This window comes from Dipodomys spectabilis, unplaced genomic scaffold, assembly GCF_019054845.1.
Source record: "Dipodomys spectabilis isolate Male_0828 unplaced genomic scaffold, ASM1905484v1 ptg000289l, whole genome shotgun sequence".
Taxonomy (NCBI): domain Eukaryota; kingdom Metazoa; phylum Chordata; class Mammalia; order Rodentia; family Heteromyidae; genus Dipodomys; species Dipodomys spectabilis.
The window spans coordinates 5,852,749-5,869,017 of record NW_024870966.1 but is presented as its reverse complement, the minus strand read 5'-3'; the positions used below and the strand labels follow the sequence as shown (position 1 = coordinate 5,869,017).

The 16,269-nt window shown below is 43.1% G+C and overlaps 1 protein-coding gene across 3 annotated transcripts in view; it reads right to left on the bottom strand.

Moving 5' to 3' along the window:
* Edrf1 (erythroid differentiation regulatory factor 1) overlaps positions 1-12,680 on the bottom strand; it is a 35,540-nt gene extending 22,860 nt beyond the window's left edge. For 2 of the 3 annotated variants that reach the window (XM_042701366.1, XM_042701367.1), the window contains exons 1-9: positions 12,493-12,680; positions 11,270-11,478; positions 9,070-9,136; positions 8,285-8,410; positions 6,625-6,749; positions 6,254-6,410; positions 3,166-3,267; positions 2,779-2,900; positions 2,004-2,115 (exon numbers count right to left, since the gene is read on the bottom strand). In XM_042701366.1, the coding sequence (XP_042557300.1) occupies positions 2,004-2,115; positions 2,779-2,900; positions 3,166-3,267; positions 6,254-6,410; positions 6,625-6,749; positions 8,285-8,410; positions 9,070-9,136; positions 11,270-11,478; positions 12,493-12,597 (1,125 nt within the window). In that variant the 5' untranslated portion in view covers positions 12,598-12,680. The remainder of the gene's footprint in view (positions 1-2,003; positions 2,116-2,778; positions 2,901-3,165; positions 3,268-6,253; positions 6,411-6,624; positions 6,750-8,284; positions 8,411-9,069; positions 9,137-11,269; positions 11,479-12,492) is intronic. The other variant, XM_042701368.1, reaches the window with a different exon arrangement.
* Positions 12,681-16,269: the final 3,589 nt, after the last annotated feature.

Here is a 16,269-nt window from a genome sequence, read left to right as displayed (position 1 = left end):
TATACTCTCAGTTACTCGGGAGGTGAGGGCAGGAAAATCAGGAGTTAAGAGGTCTATATAGGCAGTTGGCAAGACCCTATGCCTCAACAACATAAAAAAGAAGGCTGGGTGTGACTCAAGACCACAGGGTCAATAGTCAGTAACATGCAGACACAAGAGCGCACACATGCAAACCTCTCCCAATGTGATTTTGATGTACAACCCAGGTTAAGCACTAGGTTAATATGATGGTTAAAAGCCTGGACTCTGCTAAACATGGAGTCAAATACTGCACCACCATATATCAGCAATATGACCCCAGGAAACTCACTTAAGCTCCTTTCTCAACAGTATACAAGGTAGCTAAGATCAATAAGTAAGCATGTCAAGCACTTAGCAAAGTGGTAGAACAAAATAAGCAAGCAGCCAGTGTAGGCTATCATTACCAGTGTCAAGTTGCATTACTTCCTCTGAAGTATGGGTACACTATTATACCATTACTTACAAACTGTAGTGGAATTTTTTTTTTTTTTTTTTGGTGACACTCTAGGGTTTCAGCTCAGGGAATAGGTGCTGTCCCTAAGCTTTTTTTTTTCTTCTTCTTCTCACTGCTAGAGCTCTACCACTTAAGCCACAGCTCCACTTACAGCTTTTTTGCTGGTTAACTGGAAGAGTCTCACAGACTTGCTTGCCTGGGCTAGCTTCAAATCATGACCCTCACATCTCAGTCTCCTGAGTAGCTAGAATTCAGCATGTAGTGCCCTCCCCCGCCCTTTCTTTTGTCTTCAAGTCCTTCCTGCCTGTTCTCTATGCTACCCACATTTGAGTAATCCAATACAACCAATTTTACCCCTAAGGGACAATTTTCACTGATACATTATCAATAGAACCAAAACCAAACTCCTGAAAGCTCAGGATTCAAGTTTCTTCTTATCTGGCCATGAACTATCCTAAATCCTGTGTTCCCTACGTGGGTTTCTTATAAATGCCTTCATTTAAAATCTTTATAAATCCAGCTCCTATCTTTTTGAGACACAAGTTATTATGGAACACACCATTAGTAAGCCACTTGATCTCACCTTTCTGATTATCCAGACTTGTGCATGCATTCCACTCCCCTCTTCTTCTCTCCCATCTCCTCGTTCTCTATACTGTGACTTCCCACTAGATTACATCTGAGTAGTGGCTGACTTACTCTCTTTCCTCCAATATTTCTTAAATTTTAATTTGGTAGTACTGGGGTTTTGAACTCAAGGTTTTGAACTTGAGCTACAATCCCAAATTCTTTTTGCTTTTTCAGTTAGGCACTTTACCTAGCCAGGCCTTCCAAATAGTTGGATTACATCTTGAGCTACTGAGCACAGTGCCCCTGCCCCTACCCTCAATTCTTGCAGGGATAAAAAGCTCCTAAACAGAGTGTGCTCAAATCAGTAAGAATCTGCTATTCAAGCTTCACTGTGGTCTTTTTCCTAAAGGTCTGAATACACCAAAAGAAATGTGTATAGTCACATCTACTGTTTCAGATACATTCAGCTAATTACTATGTGTTCTTGGCATTAACATTACAGTTTGGGTACTGGGGTTTGAATTCAGAATCTCACATTCTTGCTCACTTTTTTGTTCACAGCCAGCAGTTCTACCAACCACCTGAGATACACCTCCAGTCTTGCTTTATTTATTTTTCTGTTTCATTGGATGTAGTGTGTCTTGGATTTTTCTAGCTCTGAACTGTGACTTTCAGATCTCAGCCTAGGGTAGCTAGGATTACAGGCCTGCGTCAGAACACCAGGCAGCACTGCAACTCCGCAGTTCTGAACGTCACTGTATTTTTGACTGTCCCACAGATTACCACTAATACCCGTATTTCTGCTATTATCAACTTAAATGTGGAAACATTCAAATTTCGGTGCCTTCACAGCTATCTTCTCTAACAAAAACACACCTTAGTGTTTAAGGGCCTTAGAAACTGGGATGAGGAAAGCTCTGCTTTGAGAAATCATTGGAGAAGCTGCATTCCATCTTACCTGTACAATTCCATTTACATGAAAACACATCACAAGCTCTGGTACATTGCATATCAAGTTGTCCAACCAATAGTCAATTCCAGTTAGCACATTAATTGGTTTGTTGTTATCCCTAAAAATATATATTTCTAGTGTTACTTGGTTTATTTAAGATGTTCTGTAACGAATCATATGACACGTATTTCCCCACTGAACTATCTTATTCTATTCTCCCTCAATGGAAACTTCCATATATACTTTGTCTGATGAACAAAGCACTCGTAGCTCAATGGTATGTTTGCATTTCTAACTGTATTGTAAGCTTTCAGAGTAAATAAAGGGAAACAATGATGGATGACTGAGCCTACCACATGCTCCTCACTCAACTCCACGAAATACTGACCACCACTCAAGCTGAAATTCACACCGGCTAATGAGAATTAGATTAAGAATAATCTGTGAACAGGAAGTTGGAAAGCCACCTCCTTACTAAACTCCTGTGTTGTCTCAAACTACAAATTGAAACTATAGATTTAAAGCCAAGAGTAGATCACTCCAGCCGACTTGTGGCTCTATCCAATTAGATCTAGGACAAATACTTAGCTCTTGACCTTGTGGCATTTGCTGTAGGGAGGTCCTTCCCCACTGTGGCCATTTCAAATGGCAGGGGAAGGAGGGAGGTGAAGAAAATAATTGAAAAGAGGATGCCCAAAGCAGAGGTAAAGCAGACAGAATGTTAATTATTCTAAAGACAGCATCTGGACAACACGCTCAAGGGGGCCATGTATTGTTTTACCTGAGACGCAAGCTGACTGCTGGGTATCTGCCTCCACCAAATATAGGCATGTTAGAGCCAACCAACATGTGAATATCTTCAAATGTCCACAAAATGTTCCGGACAAAATCGTTTTTAAGTCCCTATGATTCAAAATAGAAAAGATTGTAAGAAACAGGAGATGCCCATTTTCCCCCCATGATCCACAGAGAGAGCAGAACAAGGGAAAGAAAGAAGACATGGGCAAGCCAGAGCTGTAAGCGCAGAGATGTTTACAAAGAAAACTTTGTAAACTTGATCTTGGGATCAAGTTGATTTTCTTCCCTGTCAATTCCAATTGAGACTAGTCTTGTGCTGACGAAGTAGACCGAGGACTAGATGTGCCAACTTGGCGCATGGAAAGCATACCTGACTGTTCTCCCCGTCATTGAACAAAGTAGTCAGGCTTTGCTCTTTGGGTGCTGAGGCCACACGCCCCACTATGCATGAGGGCTCAAGAGGCTCACTGCCCTGTGGACGCAAGATAAGGAGTGATTCTGCTGCCAATACTTCGTGAAAAAAGACCTGCGTTTAAAGAGTGTCACCCAAATCTCAGAGCACACATCTCAAACCCACCTCCGCATACTGAGCCAACACAATTTCTAATCCTTACCACTGCGCTGTTTGCTTCAGCTCTAAATTATACCTGCTACAGCAGACTATTAACATTTAGATCTTATGCAAATGAGATGGAAGTCTTTCAAGATTTCTAAGTTTTCAGTTCTTATTTTTAGGCAAATTTGATTACCCCTGCACTTTCAGCTTATACCATCTCCACTGAGCTAAAAATTCTGAAATATTTCAGTTATAGTCTGAGACGCTCATTATTACCCTGAGAGTCTCCAATTGAGCATGTCTTAAGGTAAGCTTCCAGAATCCTAGACCCAGGACATTCAGTGAAAACTTTCCAATCAGATTGGAAAAATGTCTCACAATATACTTTCTTACAATTTTACTCTTTCAATCTTCTTTGAAGATTAGCCATGTTTACTGCTCTACTTCCCCATATCCCCCAAAGCCCCTTACAAAACAAAACAACCCCCCCAAGTGTCTTCCAACGTTTCCCAAACTAATCTCATAAACATTTTCTGTTCTTAATATAGTCCATGGAATACATTTTGGAAAATACCTTGCTGTTGGGTAAATTCAGTCTATTACTCAAGTTGTCCTTAAAAAACTACTTTGAATGTTTTATGTTTGTGTTTGGCCTGACCCCAAGACGGACATATGCGCATGGTGCTTATTCAGGGCAATTCTGTCTTAATCACATGTATGTGTATGAGATTACCAGCCAGGAGATCAGCACTTATGCAGTGTCCCATTTCCAACTCTGAGAGGAACCAAGAACTTCAAACTCTTTATATTTTATCATTTGCATATGTAGACAAGTTATCAACCTATAGGCCCCTTCCCCAAATGAAATTTGCCTGCTGTGGCTGCCAGAAGAGCCTTGGCTCCACATTACAACACTCTCAAAAGATGTTGGCTCCAAGCCCTCCCATGGACATTTATGTAACTTCTGTATTGCTTGAAAAAGGCTGGAACCTACTACTTCCAGTTCGGGGAACAAGAATTCATGAGGCAGTAGGCTGCAAACATAAATAAATCCTTAAATGCCAGAGGTTAGACTGTATAAAATATTATGTAAAGTATTATTTTAATCGTTGGCTAGCTCTGCTAAGCTAGTCCCACAGCTTCTAGGTTCTTCCTAAATGTGTGGAGGACACAGACATAGAGGAACAGACATAGGGACCAGACCTCCAAGGCCAGAGAGCTGCATGTCAACCCTAGCTTGGACTTCACCACTTGTGTGATCACAGAAAGGCCTATTTCTTAGAACCTTGAATTTACTTATCTGTAAACTGCTATTGGTCTTACTACATATGAAGATCCAGGAATGAAAATAAACTTATACAAAGACACATAGCAAAAAACATGGCATGCACTCTGCCTGTTTCCTATATGTGAGAGTTTGCAGATTCTCAAATCTGCAAGCTTTTTCATTGTAATTGTAATTTCTAATTAACATAAGAACACACTGAGAGAAAGGCAAAATGGCAGTAGCATAGTAGTGATTATTTTCCCAAGGTGCAGGTTTTGTAGACAATGAATACTAAATGAATTTTTTTTAAGTCATTGGTAATAATCACACATGATTTAGTACATAAAACAGCCAATTATAAAACCATATATATATATATATATATACACATGTGTGTGTGTTGTGTGTGCGCACACAATGCGAGATCAAACCCAAAGCCTATACATGCTAGCCAACTGCTCTACAACTGAGCTACAACTCAGCCCCCTTAACTGCAAAGCAATTACCACATGACCTGACCAGAGTACACAGGACAATATGCTCCTTTCTGGTCACTTGGTGGCTACCACTATGTGACTTGCATACTAGGTAATTCTTTTCCTTTTATTTCCTTTTTGGGAAAAAAGTGAAATTCATTATCTAGTTTCTCTACCTTACAACCTATTAAGTTAATACTAATAATTCATGAAGATTTTAAAAAGCTGGCTGAACAGTGTAGGAGGACATACAGCAAGAGGAAAAATAACATTACCATGCTAAATATCTTACTTTTATCTTAAGATTTATCAATAGATTTTCCTGAACATACCACAAACAACATCTATATAGTAATTTTATTCTTTGACAGACATATAAGGACAAAAATTTAAATGAGGAAAAAGTAAAATAAAAACTGTAAGAGATAAAACACACAACATAGTCTCTTCTAAAAGTTTTATAACATAAATGTGGGCAAGGACTAGGAACTCCAAACGTCTTAAAGAGTATTTTAGGCCTAACTAAATTATGAACAGGCCTATTAGACTCAGTATTTGGTAGGTACTTACTACATATCTCAAGCTAAAAATGTACTTTATTGCTATGCTATGTAGTACTCATAATTTACCGAGAAAACCATAAACTTATTCAACAGGATACTGTAAAATATTTTGGCTTAATTAATAAAAAAAAAAAACTAGTCTAACCATTCATAACAGATCTTATAAATTTTACTGCCAAAAAAAAAAAAAATCCTACAAAAAGAAGTTACTCTCTAATTCTTAAACATAGCTTACAAAAGTACTATTCTCTGCCGGGCACTGGTGACTTATGCCTGTAATCCTAGCTACTCAGGAGGCTGGGATCTGAGGATTATGGTACAAAGCCAGCCTGGGCAGGAAAGTCTGTGAGACTCTCATGTCCAATTAAGCACCAGAAAACCGGAAGTGGCAGTGAAGCTCAAGTGCTAGAGCACTAGCCTTGATCTGAAGAACTGAGGGACGATGCCGAGGCCCAGAGCTCAAGCCCAACAATTGACAAAAAAAAAAACAAAACAGAAAAACAAAAAACTACTCTTCCTATCTATCTGTTCTCTTAATAAAATAGCTGGTTCTTACTATATGAGTTCATTTAATTGGTATTCAAGTACTAACAGACCTGACTGGAAGCACTAGGGTCTTCAGAAACTGAAGATGGCATTTCAAAAGGAGCAGGCCATGAAGCCCCTTCAGAGTCAGGGGTGTCATCAGAAGCAGATGGTTCCTGCTGTTGCGCAGCAGGTGGGACAGGCTGGGCGGCTCCATCACCATTGATACTGGATGATCGGAAATGAAAACAAGCACAAGGTTACTAAAGCTAACAGCCTGCTCATTTGCAAGAACTAGACTCTACAACGAGAATACATCTTATAGAAAAAGTACAAGAATATTAATACCACAGTAAAACCATTAATTTTACTAGCCTCAAAATAAATTTTAGATAAGAATCTCATATTTTCCTTAAGGTAAAATAAACAAGAAACCAAGTACCTGTAATACAGAAATTTGGATAGGATGGCCTTCTGGTACCAGTGTTCTTTGCTCTTTTTCTTTCTCTGCCACTTCTGATCTATCAGTCTTTGATAAAACTCTTTCAACCAGGTCCAATCACCAGTCTGAATAACATACACAAAAAATATTAACCATAATACGTATGTAGTCAAAATAATGTTACCTTTCTATGGTCTGTATCCCTAATGATCCTCAAAGACCTGTGTGTTAAGGTGTGGCCCTCAGTGTACAAGGAGGTGGTGGAACCTTTAGGAGGTGGACTGTAGGGGACAAAAAAAAAACAAAAGTAGGGCCTGGGAAGGTGGCTCAGTGGTAGGGTGCTTGCATGGCATGCATGAGGTCCGGGTTCAATTCCTCAGTACCACATACACAGAAAAGGCCAGAAGTGGTTCAAGTGATAGAGCATTAGCCTTGAGCACAGAGAGGCTCGGGGACAGGGCCCAGGCCCTGAGTTCAACCCCCCCGAAAAAGCCAGAAGTGGAACTGTGACTCAAGTGGTAGATTTGAGCACAGAAGCTCAGGGACAGTGCCCAAGCCCTGAAACCTAAGCTCAAGTCCCAAGACTATCACACACATATAAAAGAAGTTCACATCTTCTCTTCTTCTAAGCCAGGCCAGAAGGGGTAGCTCTTGTCTACACAATTTTCTTTGTTGTAGGTATGACCTAAGAGTAGGTATGACCTACTTTGTACAAAACTGAAATTATCTGTGCATATGCTTTTATTACTGAAGTATGAGCTGTTTAGGACCAAGAGCTGACTTATTCAGTCTAATCCCAAGACCTTGCCCCCACGTCCAGTATAACATGGACTGTAGAGCACTGTGCTCTTTTCAAAAGGAGATATATACTGTTGTTGTTGTTGTGGGGCTTACCTCAGGGTCTGGGCGCTGGCCCGAGTTATTTTGCTTAAGGGCAGCACTCTACCATTTTGAACCACAGCTCCACTTCCAGTTTTCTGGTGGTTAATTGGAGCTAGGAATCTCACAGACTTTCCTCCCTCGGCTGGCTTTGAACTATGATCCTCAGATCTCAGACTGAGCACCCAGGATTACAGGCATGAGCCACCAGTGTCCAACTTCAGAAAAACTATTTTAAACATCACTATAATCACTGTAACTTATTTCCTTGGATACACTACAGAACTATTGTTTAAAGAGTAGCCTTTGAATTGGAAGACCTAACAACTACTTGTTTCAAGTGTACAAAGACAGGTATAGAAAGCAATAGAGAGCAAGCCTTGAGAAATTAAAGCACTGTTCTGTGTTCTACACAAGTGTCCATGGTTAACACTTGAGATTCCTATTGTTCATAGGAATAGCTTTTTAACACTTTCCACATTTTCTGATAGCCAAGTTTCTACAGAATCTCCACAGTGTAGACGTCAGAGGGTTTCTCAAAATTGTAAATTTCACAGGTTTTTCACAATTTTCTTCATTGACTTCATCTTTTTCCTTGAAGGAATCCTCGCTACTAATACTCAGGAATTTTTTTTCAGTTATTTTCGATCTTTGATAAAATTCTTCATTTCCTTATTGCAAAAGTTTTCAGCTACATTTCCACTTTGGCATTCCTCTGAAACAAAAATCACACTTCCAGTGCTCTTGAGAGACAGAATAATGCTTTTCAGAAAAGCATTACCTGAGATGATCTCATAAAAAGTTCTTGAATATCCAGCTCATCAAGTAAGAGGGTTCTTCCTATGCGGTGCACAGCCATGCTTACATGGGACTTGCTGTACGGAATCTTCAGGAGCTTTTTTATGTTCTTAAAAAAAAATGAAAAAAAAAAATAGTTTAGCAAGTCCCTTTTAGTGCAATCTAAAATCTTTAAAAAAAAATTTACTTCATTCAATTTAAAGCACAATCAACCTTATTTCCTTAAGGCTACATGCACTGTACTTTACATAGACAACCATATAACCAGAGGAAAGGCAGACCTTTAAAGCCATAATCGCCTGCGATGATTCATACTATGCAAATGTGATGACAGCGGCACAGTGATTTTTTACATGGTAGAATTTCTTAAAGTGGGCATAGATGATACTATTAACAGTGACTAGGCTTTTGGCATATTGGAAGAAAGTTACCAAATGAGGATCAGTAGACTTTAGCAACCTATCTTTGTAAATCTCAATTGGTAACATATGCAAAATAATCCCAAGCCCTGTAATCAATTTCAGTCACCATTATTAAAACACAACCATTAGCATTACTATTAATAGTTATCACTAAATTGCTTTGGGAGTTGTTCCCTCTTCTGTGAAGAAAGGAGATGTGATAAAAAAAATATTAAAAACCTTTAAAAACACAAGACAATAATCAGACAACTACTGTCCTATTTCATCATCAGTTTCTCCAGACACAAAACAATATAAAACACCAGCACAACCACCCTCAGTTACATTAAATAATAGTAATACTTACTTCAGAGTCAGAGACAACATCCACATCATTTCCCACTGAATCAATAAAATCATACGCCATGCCAAAACTACAGAAGGAAAAAGGGCCATTGGTAAAAAGGCAAACAGTATACCAAATTTCACTGCTTCTACGATATGCACTCCATGTGCTAACATCTCTGAATCTAGATGAGTATCACCAGTGTGGGTGGCTAGTGTTTCTTCCTTGGTTGTACATAAAACAAAGTCTGAAAAGTCCACACATCTTTAATTTGAAAATACACAGTAACAATCATGGAAAACAGTATTAACTACTACTGTGAAACCCTAAAAAGTATCCAAGGGAAAAACACTTTAAGATGTCATTCTTGGGGCTGGGAAGGTGGCTCAGTGGTAGAGCGCTTGCCTTGCATGCCTGAGACCCTGGGTTTGATTCCTCAGCACCACATAAGCAAAAAGAAAAAAGCCGGAATTGGTGCTGTGGCTCAAGTGGTAGAGTGCTAGCCTTGAGCTGAAGAGCTGAGGGACAGTGCCCAGGCCCAGAGTTCAAGCCCCACGACTGGACCAAAAAAAAAAAAAAAGATGTCATTCTTTTGGAGTTGGAGCTTTGGCTTAGGTGATAGCCAAAGTATCAGAGTTCCAGCACAAGTCTTGGACAAAAAAAAAAAAAAACAGACACAAAAAAATTCATTTTTTACAACAAAATTTAAAACAACAAAAACAAACGAACGAATCCAAAAACATTTACTAGGTTTACTTAACCTTCCTTAGCTTCAGTTTTCCTCATCTTCAAAACACTTAACTATGCTCACCTGGGGGGAAGGTGGTAAGTAGAGAGGACTCCAAGAATATGAATTTTAGCACATTTTCTCTCTAAGACCCCAGGACCACTCAACATTAATACTACCAGCATAATTTCAGTGTCAAAAATCAAAGGCGTGGTGAATACATGCAGCTGCTCACTGTACACCATGTGGAAAATGAAGTGTACAACTTGTGGGGAAGAGATAGGAGGGAAACACTGGAAGACAGTAAGGGAAGAGGTTACATTATCCAAAAGAAAAATGTACTCTTAACCTGACTATACCCCTCTGCACATTATCTTTATAACAATTTTAATTATTTTTTTTATCAGTTGAGGGGCCTGAACGAGGCCTGGTTCTGTCCCTCTGCTCTTCAGCTCAAGGTTAGTGCCCTACCACTTGAGCCACAGCGCCACTTCTGGCTTTTTTTGCTTATGTGGTGCTGAGGAATGGAACCCAGGGCCTCAGGCATGCAAGCCAAGCGCTTTACCACTGAGCCATCTTCTTTGGGCTGGGACCCAACACCACATAAGCAAAAAAAAAAAAAAAGCCGGAAGTGGCGCTGTGGCTCAAGTGGTAGAGCGCTAGCCTTGAGCTGAGGGACAGCGCTCAAGCCCAGAGTTCAGGCCCAACGACCGGACCAAAAATAAATAAAAGAAAAAACATACCAAATGTATATGTCTCCACCACGTGAGGGTTTTATATTTAGGATTTTTCAAATCAGACAGTCTACATTAAATGCCTAGCCATTTAATGAAAAATTCCAAAGGGCAGATCAGTAGTGGTATAGATTTGCCTACTCAGGTACCTCTGTGATTTTTTTTTTTTTTGGTTTCACAATAATCAGAAGGTTGGCAAGTTGTCTATAATGGCTAAGTAGACAACATCCATCTTTATTAATAATAGACTTGAATGTGCAGTACACTGCATGTGCTTCAGATTGTATCATATTCTATTATCTAGTGGAAAAATGATTTTAAAAGTCAAAGTATGATCTTTAAAATTTTTTTCAGTAAGGTAAAGTGCATCACAAATTAAACTAAAAGACAAGTATTCAGAGTTTTAAGTGAGGTCAAGCACAGTGACTCATTCCTGTAATTTCAAGTGCCCAAAAGACAGAGAATGGGCTCATGCGTTCAAGGCCAGCCCAAGCAAAAAGTCAGCAATGAATCACTCTCCATCAATAAGCTAGGCATGACGGTTCACACTTGCAATCCTAGCTGTGCAGGGAGACTTTAGGTAGTGGGATCAGGTTCTGGTCTGAGTCTGGATGGGGGCAAAAACCTGAAAAATAACCTAGAGCAAAAAGGGGTAAAGGCGGGGTTCAAGCAGTAGAGAGCCAATCTAACCAGCACAAGGCCCTGAGTTCGAAATCCTTTGCTGCAGACAGACGAGTAAAATGCATTAGCTAAAATTTACCTTGAAAATGGCTTGCTTTTCTTACTATTGCCAAGAATGGTAGTTCCAGCAGGCCCTAGTTTGGCACTTTCTCGCAACCAGTTGGCAGGTGGGAGTTTCAAGTCTGTTTTCTCCTCAAGGCGTGCAAATGCTGTTCGAGGAGGAGCAGAAGAGTATTTCACCACAGCTCGGCTCTTCACTTCACTGCCTCCAAGAAATAAAGCTGATCCCTAATTAACACATTGAACAAAACTTTAATGACTCATCAGAATGAGACTCACCTTCAGAAAAGAACAAGAGACCACCACATCAAGTTTCACAAAGACCATAAGCTACATGTTAATAATTAAAAATAAAATTGAGCATAACTGTCCCATTCTCTTAGCTCTTTTTCACCGAAATTTGAAAGGGATGAATCAAGAAGCCTGATGGTTATGGTTTTCTGCTAGAGAACAAGCAACAAGCCTTTTAAAATGGAGTCATGTAAGATGCAGAAGCAGAAACCAAGATTGCTCAATAGTGTCATGCCGAACTTAATACTACTACAGCTGAAGCTGAGATCTGAGGATCAAGGTTTGACGCTAGCACACGGCAGAAAGTCTCTCAGACACTATCTCCAACTAACTAGCAAAATGCTGAAAGTGGAGCTGTGGTTCAAGTGGCAGAGTGCTAGTCTTGAGAGAAAATAATCTCGGGGACAGCACCCCGGCCCTCAGTTAAAAAGTATCAAGTCTCTCGCTCGCACTGTAATCTACCTCTGGTTTTACTTACAATACTTTGATTGCAATCACACGCATCACTTCCAAAGTATTGGGCTAAGCCACTGGGGCCCTTTGGTTATGCAAACGTTCAACAACTGAGCCATCGGCTCACATTCACTGAACCCCTAACTCCAAGGCAAGGCACTGGGGCTCCTCCCGGCCTCAGTCCCGCACCCATCTAAGCAAGGCCGGCCCAGGGTTCACGGATCCGACCCTGCTTTTTCGGCACTGGGTCGGGGTGGCGAGGCCCCGGCCCGCCCGGCAGGGCCGCACTTCGGACCGGCTCCTGGCACAGCACAGCTGGGAGCAGGCCGGCCACGGACGCGAGCGCTCTGTAAACAGCTGCACGCCCGGTGACGTCCCCGTCCGACCCAAGGTGCAGGGAGGTGTCGAGAAGGTTCCAGAAGCTGCGGGGAGCGGTGACAGCCCTCCCGGCCCGAGGGGCCCCGCGCCCCGACGGCTCCCTTCCCGAGGTGGACTCACCGGGGCGGGCTCCTCGGACTCTCCCGGGGGCAGGAGGCTGAGCCCTTCTCTGGCGGCGGCCCCCGCCGGCGGGGCCTCGGCCCCGGCCTCCTTGGCGTCCCCCATCACCTCGCTCCGGGAAGGCTGAAAACCACGGCCGGACGAGCCGCGGCCCTAGACGGCCGCGGCGCGAAGCAAGGGCCAAGGCGCGCCACCGACCTCACTTCCGGCTCCGGACAGGAAGGGCTTGATGTGACGCGGTCAAGTCTCGCGAGCTTTGTCCCAAATGCCTGACCTCGTCCACTGCTGCGGGAGCCTTGCTCGCGGCCGGGGCGGGAGCTGTAGTGCGCCTGCGCCTGTCAGGGCCGCTCGGAGCTACCACGTCTCGCGATACTTGACTGGCAGGCCGCGCTCCTTGCGCGCAGCTGGGCTTTGTTGGCCGACGGCTTTCGGAGCGAGCCAAGTCCTCCGTCTCGGCGCCGCTAGCGGCTCCTGGCACCTGAATTAGTGACATCCGCACTCCTCCTACCCAGGCTTCAACGATCCCCCCCCCCTCGTTTTACAGACGGGGCCCCAGGCCCGGGGAGGGGGAGGTGCGCCCCGAAGCGGGGCCCTGGGTCTGCCCCGACGTCCCCACAGCGTCACAATGCCCGCGGGCGGGACGGGGCTGGGCGCGGCGGCCGCGCGGGCTGGGCCTCGGCCTCGGGCGGTGGGCCTCGGCCTCGGGCGGTGGGCCTCGGCCTCGGGCGGTGGGCCTCGGCCTCGGGCGGTGGGCCTCGGCCTCGGGCGGTGGGCCTCGCCCGACGTCCGACGTCCGCGCGCCGGGGAGACGCTGCGGAGCTTGGCAGCACGCACCTTCCAACTCGGTGTGCGGGGCCTGGCGCGCTGCGCCTCTCAGGTCCGCAGGGGCCCGCTGCTCAGCCTGGGTCCTTACCTCCAGCGAGAGAAGAACTCGGAGGAAGGGAATAACACCTTTGCAGTGGACAGAAAGCCAGTCTTTTCCAGGGTGAGACTGACACATGTTTATCGAAGTATAGGTGCTTGGAGTGTCGACCCCCCCCCCCCCCAACAGCCCCTGGGGGTAACACTTCCAAGGGTAAAGGAGGGTTGCTAACATATTTGACCTCTAGGGTGAGGTTACTGGCCTGGGCAGGTAAATTACTGATCTGTTGTCTTAGGAACTATTTTGTTGACCCACTGTAGGCTGGAACGGGTCTATCCTTTACCCGGTGTGGATGGGATACTCAACCATCGAGACATTCTGAAACCTTAGTGGGCCACACAAGCTGGTTAACAGAGACCTGGTAACTCATCCATTTTAGGTTTCCTTTACCTCTACCTATTGTCCAGGGCTAGTTGCTACCTATTACTTGGGGCAGCAAGAAGGTAGAGAAATAACTAGGGCCTTTTAAAATATGGACGTGTAGGCTCCTTAATTTCTAGCTGCACCTGATATATCAGTTAAACTAAATGCAGCCACATCCCTCATAACATTTTTTTTGGGGGGGGGGGGTCCGGTTGTGGAGCCTGAACTCTGGGCTGGGCGCTGTCCCTCAGCTCTTCAGCTCAAGGCTAGCGCTCTACCACTTGAGCCACAGCGCCACTTCCGGCTTTTTTCTTTTTGCTTATGTGGTGCTGAGGAATCGAACCCAGGCCTCATGCATGCAAGGCAAGCGCTCTACCACTGAGCCACCTTCCCAGCCCCGCATCACATTTTTTTGATGTGAAAATTTCCTGGTGACATGATATTAAAACTTTAATGAAAAAGCGGTTTTGGCCTTTGCAGTCACTTTAGTTCTGTTGATTATTTAGGTGGAAACTGAGGGCGGAGCCGGAACCAGCCCTCCAAGAACAACTTGTGGCTGGAGGCCTGGCAGTGGATGGGTCTCTTACAGCCACTTACCGGCCAGGACTAATTTAGTTAGTAGAGGGTGATTGATGCTGGGTTACATAAAGTTTATACATTCCTCTAGCTTGAAGGGATTACTAATGCTTTCTTTTTCCATAATTAAACACTTTTACATGCTATGTTTTTTTAAAGTTATCTTTGTTTCTAATACAAGTGATTGAAATATACTTTGAGAAACAACATTTTTTCCATAAGTTCAATTTTTTTTGAGTCCCTGGAATTTGAACTCAAAGCCTCCTGGCTTGCTAGACAGGCAGACCCTCCCATCTCTCAGATCATAGCTCCAGTCCTGCTTTGCTTTTGTTATTTTTCAGGTTCTCAAGTTTTTGTCCTGGGTTGGCTTTGCACTGAAATCTTCCCAGTGGCGGGGATTACCTCCCACTGGTATGACTAAACAGGTGTGCACCTCTATGCCAGGTTGTTGGTTGAGATCTGGAATCTCATTAAGCTTTTGCCTCTGACTAGCCTCAAACTTCCATCCTCCCTAACTCCACCTCCCAAGTAGCTGGATCACTGGCATGAGCCACAGTGTTCAGCCCCCATAATTTCAAGCTTTAAGACATGAATTTGGGGTTGGGAGTTTAGTTCAGTAGGAGAGCAAACTTGCCTGGCAAGTGTAAGGTCCTGAATTTGGTCCTCAGCTCTTCAACTCTGCAAAAAAAAAGGCAAGCAAGCAAGAAAAAGTTGGATTTATGTCCCAATATGTTGTACCAATGTCAACATGTTCCCTGTTGCCAGCATTCAGTCTTCTGCCCTCTTGGGATGTCTCCATCATCGATGGCCTGCCCAGCCCTTTCAGACAACAAGTATCTTGGTTCTGGAACCCAATCGGGACCCTCACCTGTTTCCTCACTGCCTGATGTCCTCACTGCTTAAGATGTGTTCGTTGTATGAATGAGCTGCCAGTCAGGTGTGTCTCCAACAATTCACTCCAGTGCTGCACCTCTGCTGCCACCTTTCCCTCGGCCAGGAATACCTATTCCTGCCTTGCCTATCTTCAAGATTCATCTCAGGTTTTATTTCTGGCAAGGCTCCTCTGATATCTCCACTCTTTCCCCCTCAGGCTTCCTTTCTTTGTTCCCTTTGTACGGCTTTATCCTGCACTTGTCACATTACAGAAAAATTACCTGTTTGCCTGGCTTCCAGGGAGCTCCTCAAAGGCCAGCATCCTATCTGATCACCTCTGTTTCACCAGCATCTGGCTCCGCACTGCGGCAGAACTGTTTCAGCCCTCAGGCAATGTAGGGGGGAAAATGACTAATGCTGACAGGCCTTTAAAATGCTTATCAAAATGTTTGAGACATAAAAAATGGTGTTCTTGACTTTTTAATCTGCAAAATCAAAGCTAAAAAAAAACTGCTTACTGAAGTAGCTTGGATGTCAATGTCATTAATTATTAAAGCTAGTATTGATACACAGTTTGTTCCATTCTAAAACAATTTGTAAGTTATTTTTCATTTGCAAAATCCCTTCCAATATGCAGGATGACTTCTGACTAATCTTAGTTAGAAATTCATCTAGTAATTTTGGGTGCAGATGTTTTTCAAGGGAAAATTAGAAATCTTAAAAAACTTTTACAATTAGGACAACTATAGGAAAAATAGATATGGCTTTGGGGTGCTGCTGAAAATAGGAGTATACTACTAATACTCCTAACACAACTACTCAAGCCAAAGATGCCAAAACCTACACTCAGAATGTTTGGGCATGAGTTCCTTAATTTTCCCTTTCCCCCTAATGCCTTACACCTTTACTTACTGACTTGCTGGATCTTGCAAGTCTTTTGTTTTTGTTTTATTATCTAAATATGATATAATGTGTTCCAATTAGTCCTTCCCCATCATCATTCTTTCCTTTTCTTTTTTTTTTTTGGTTGGTCATGGAGCTTG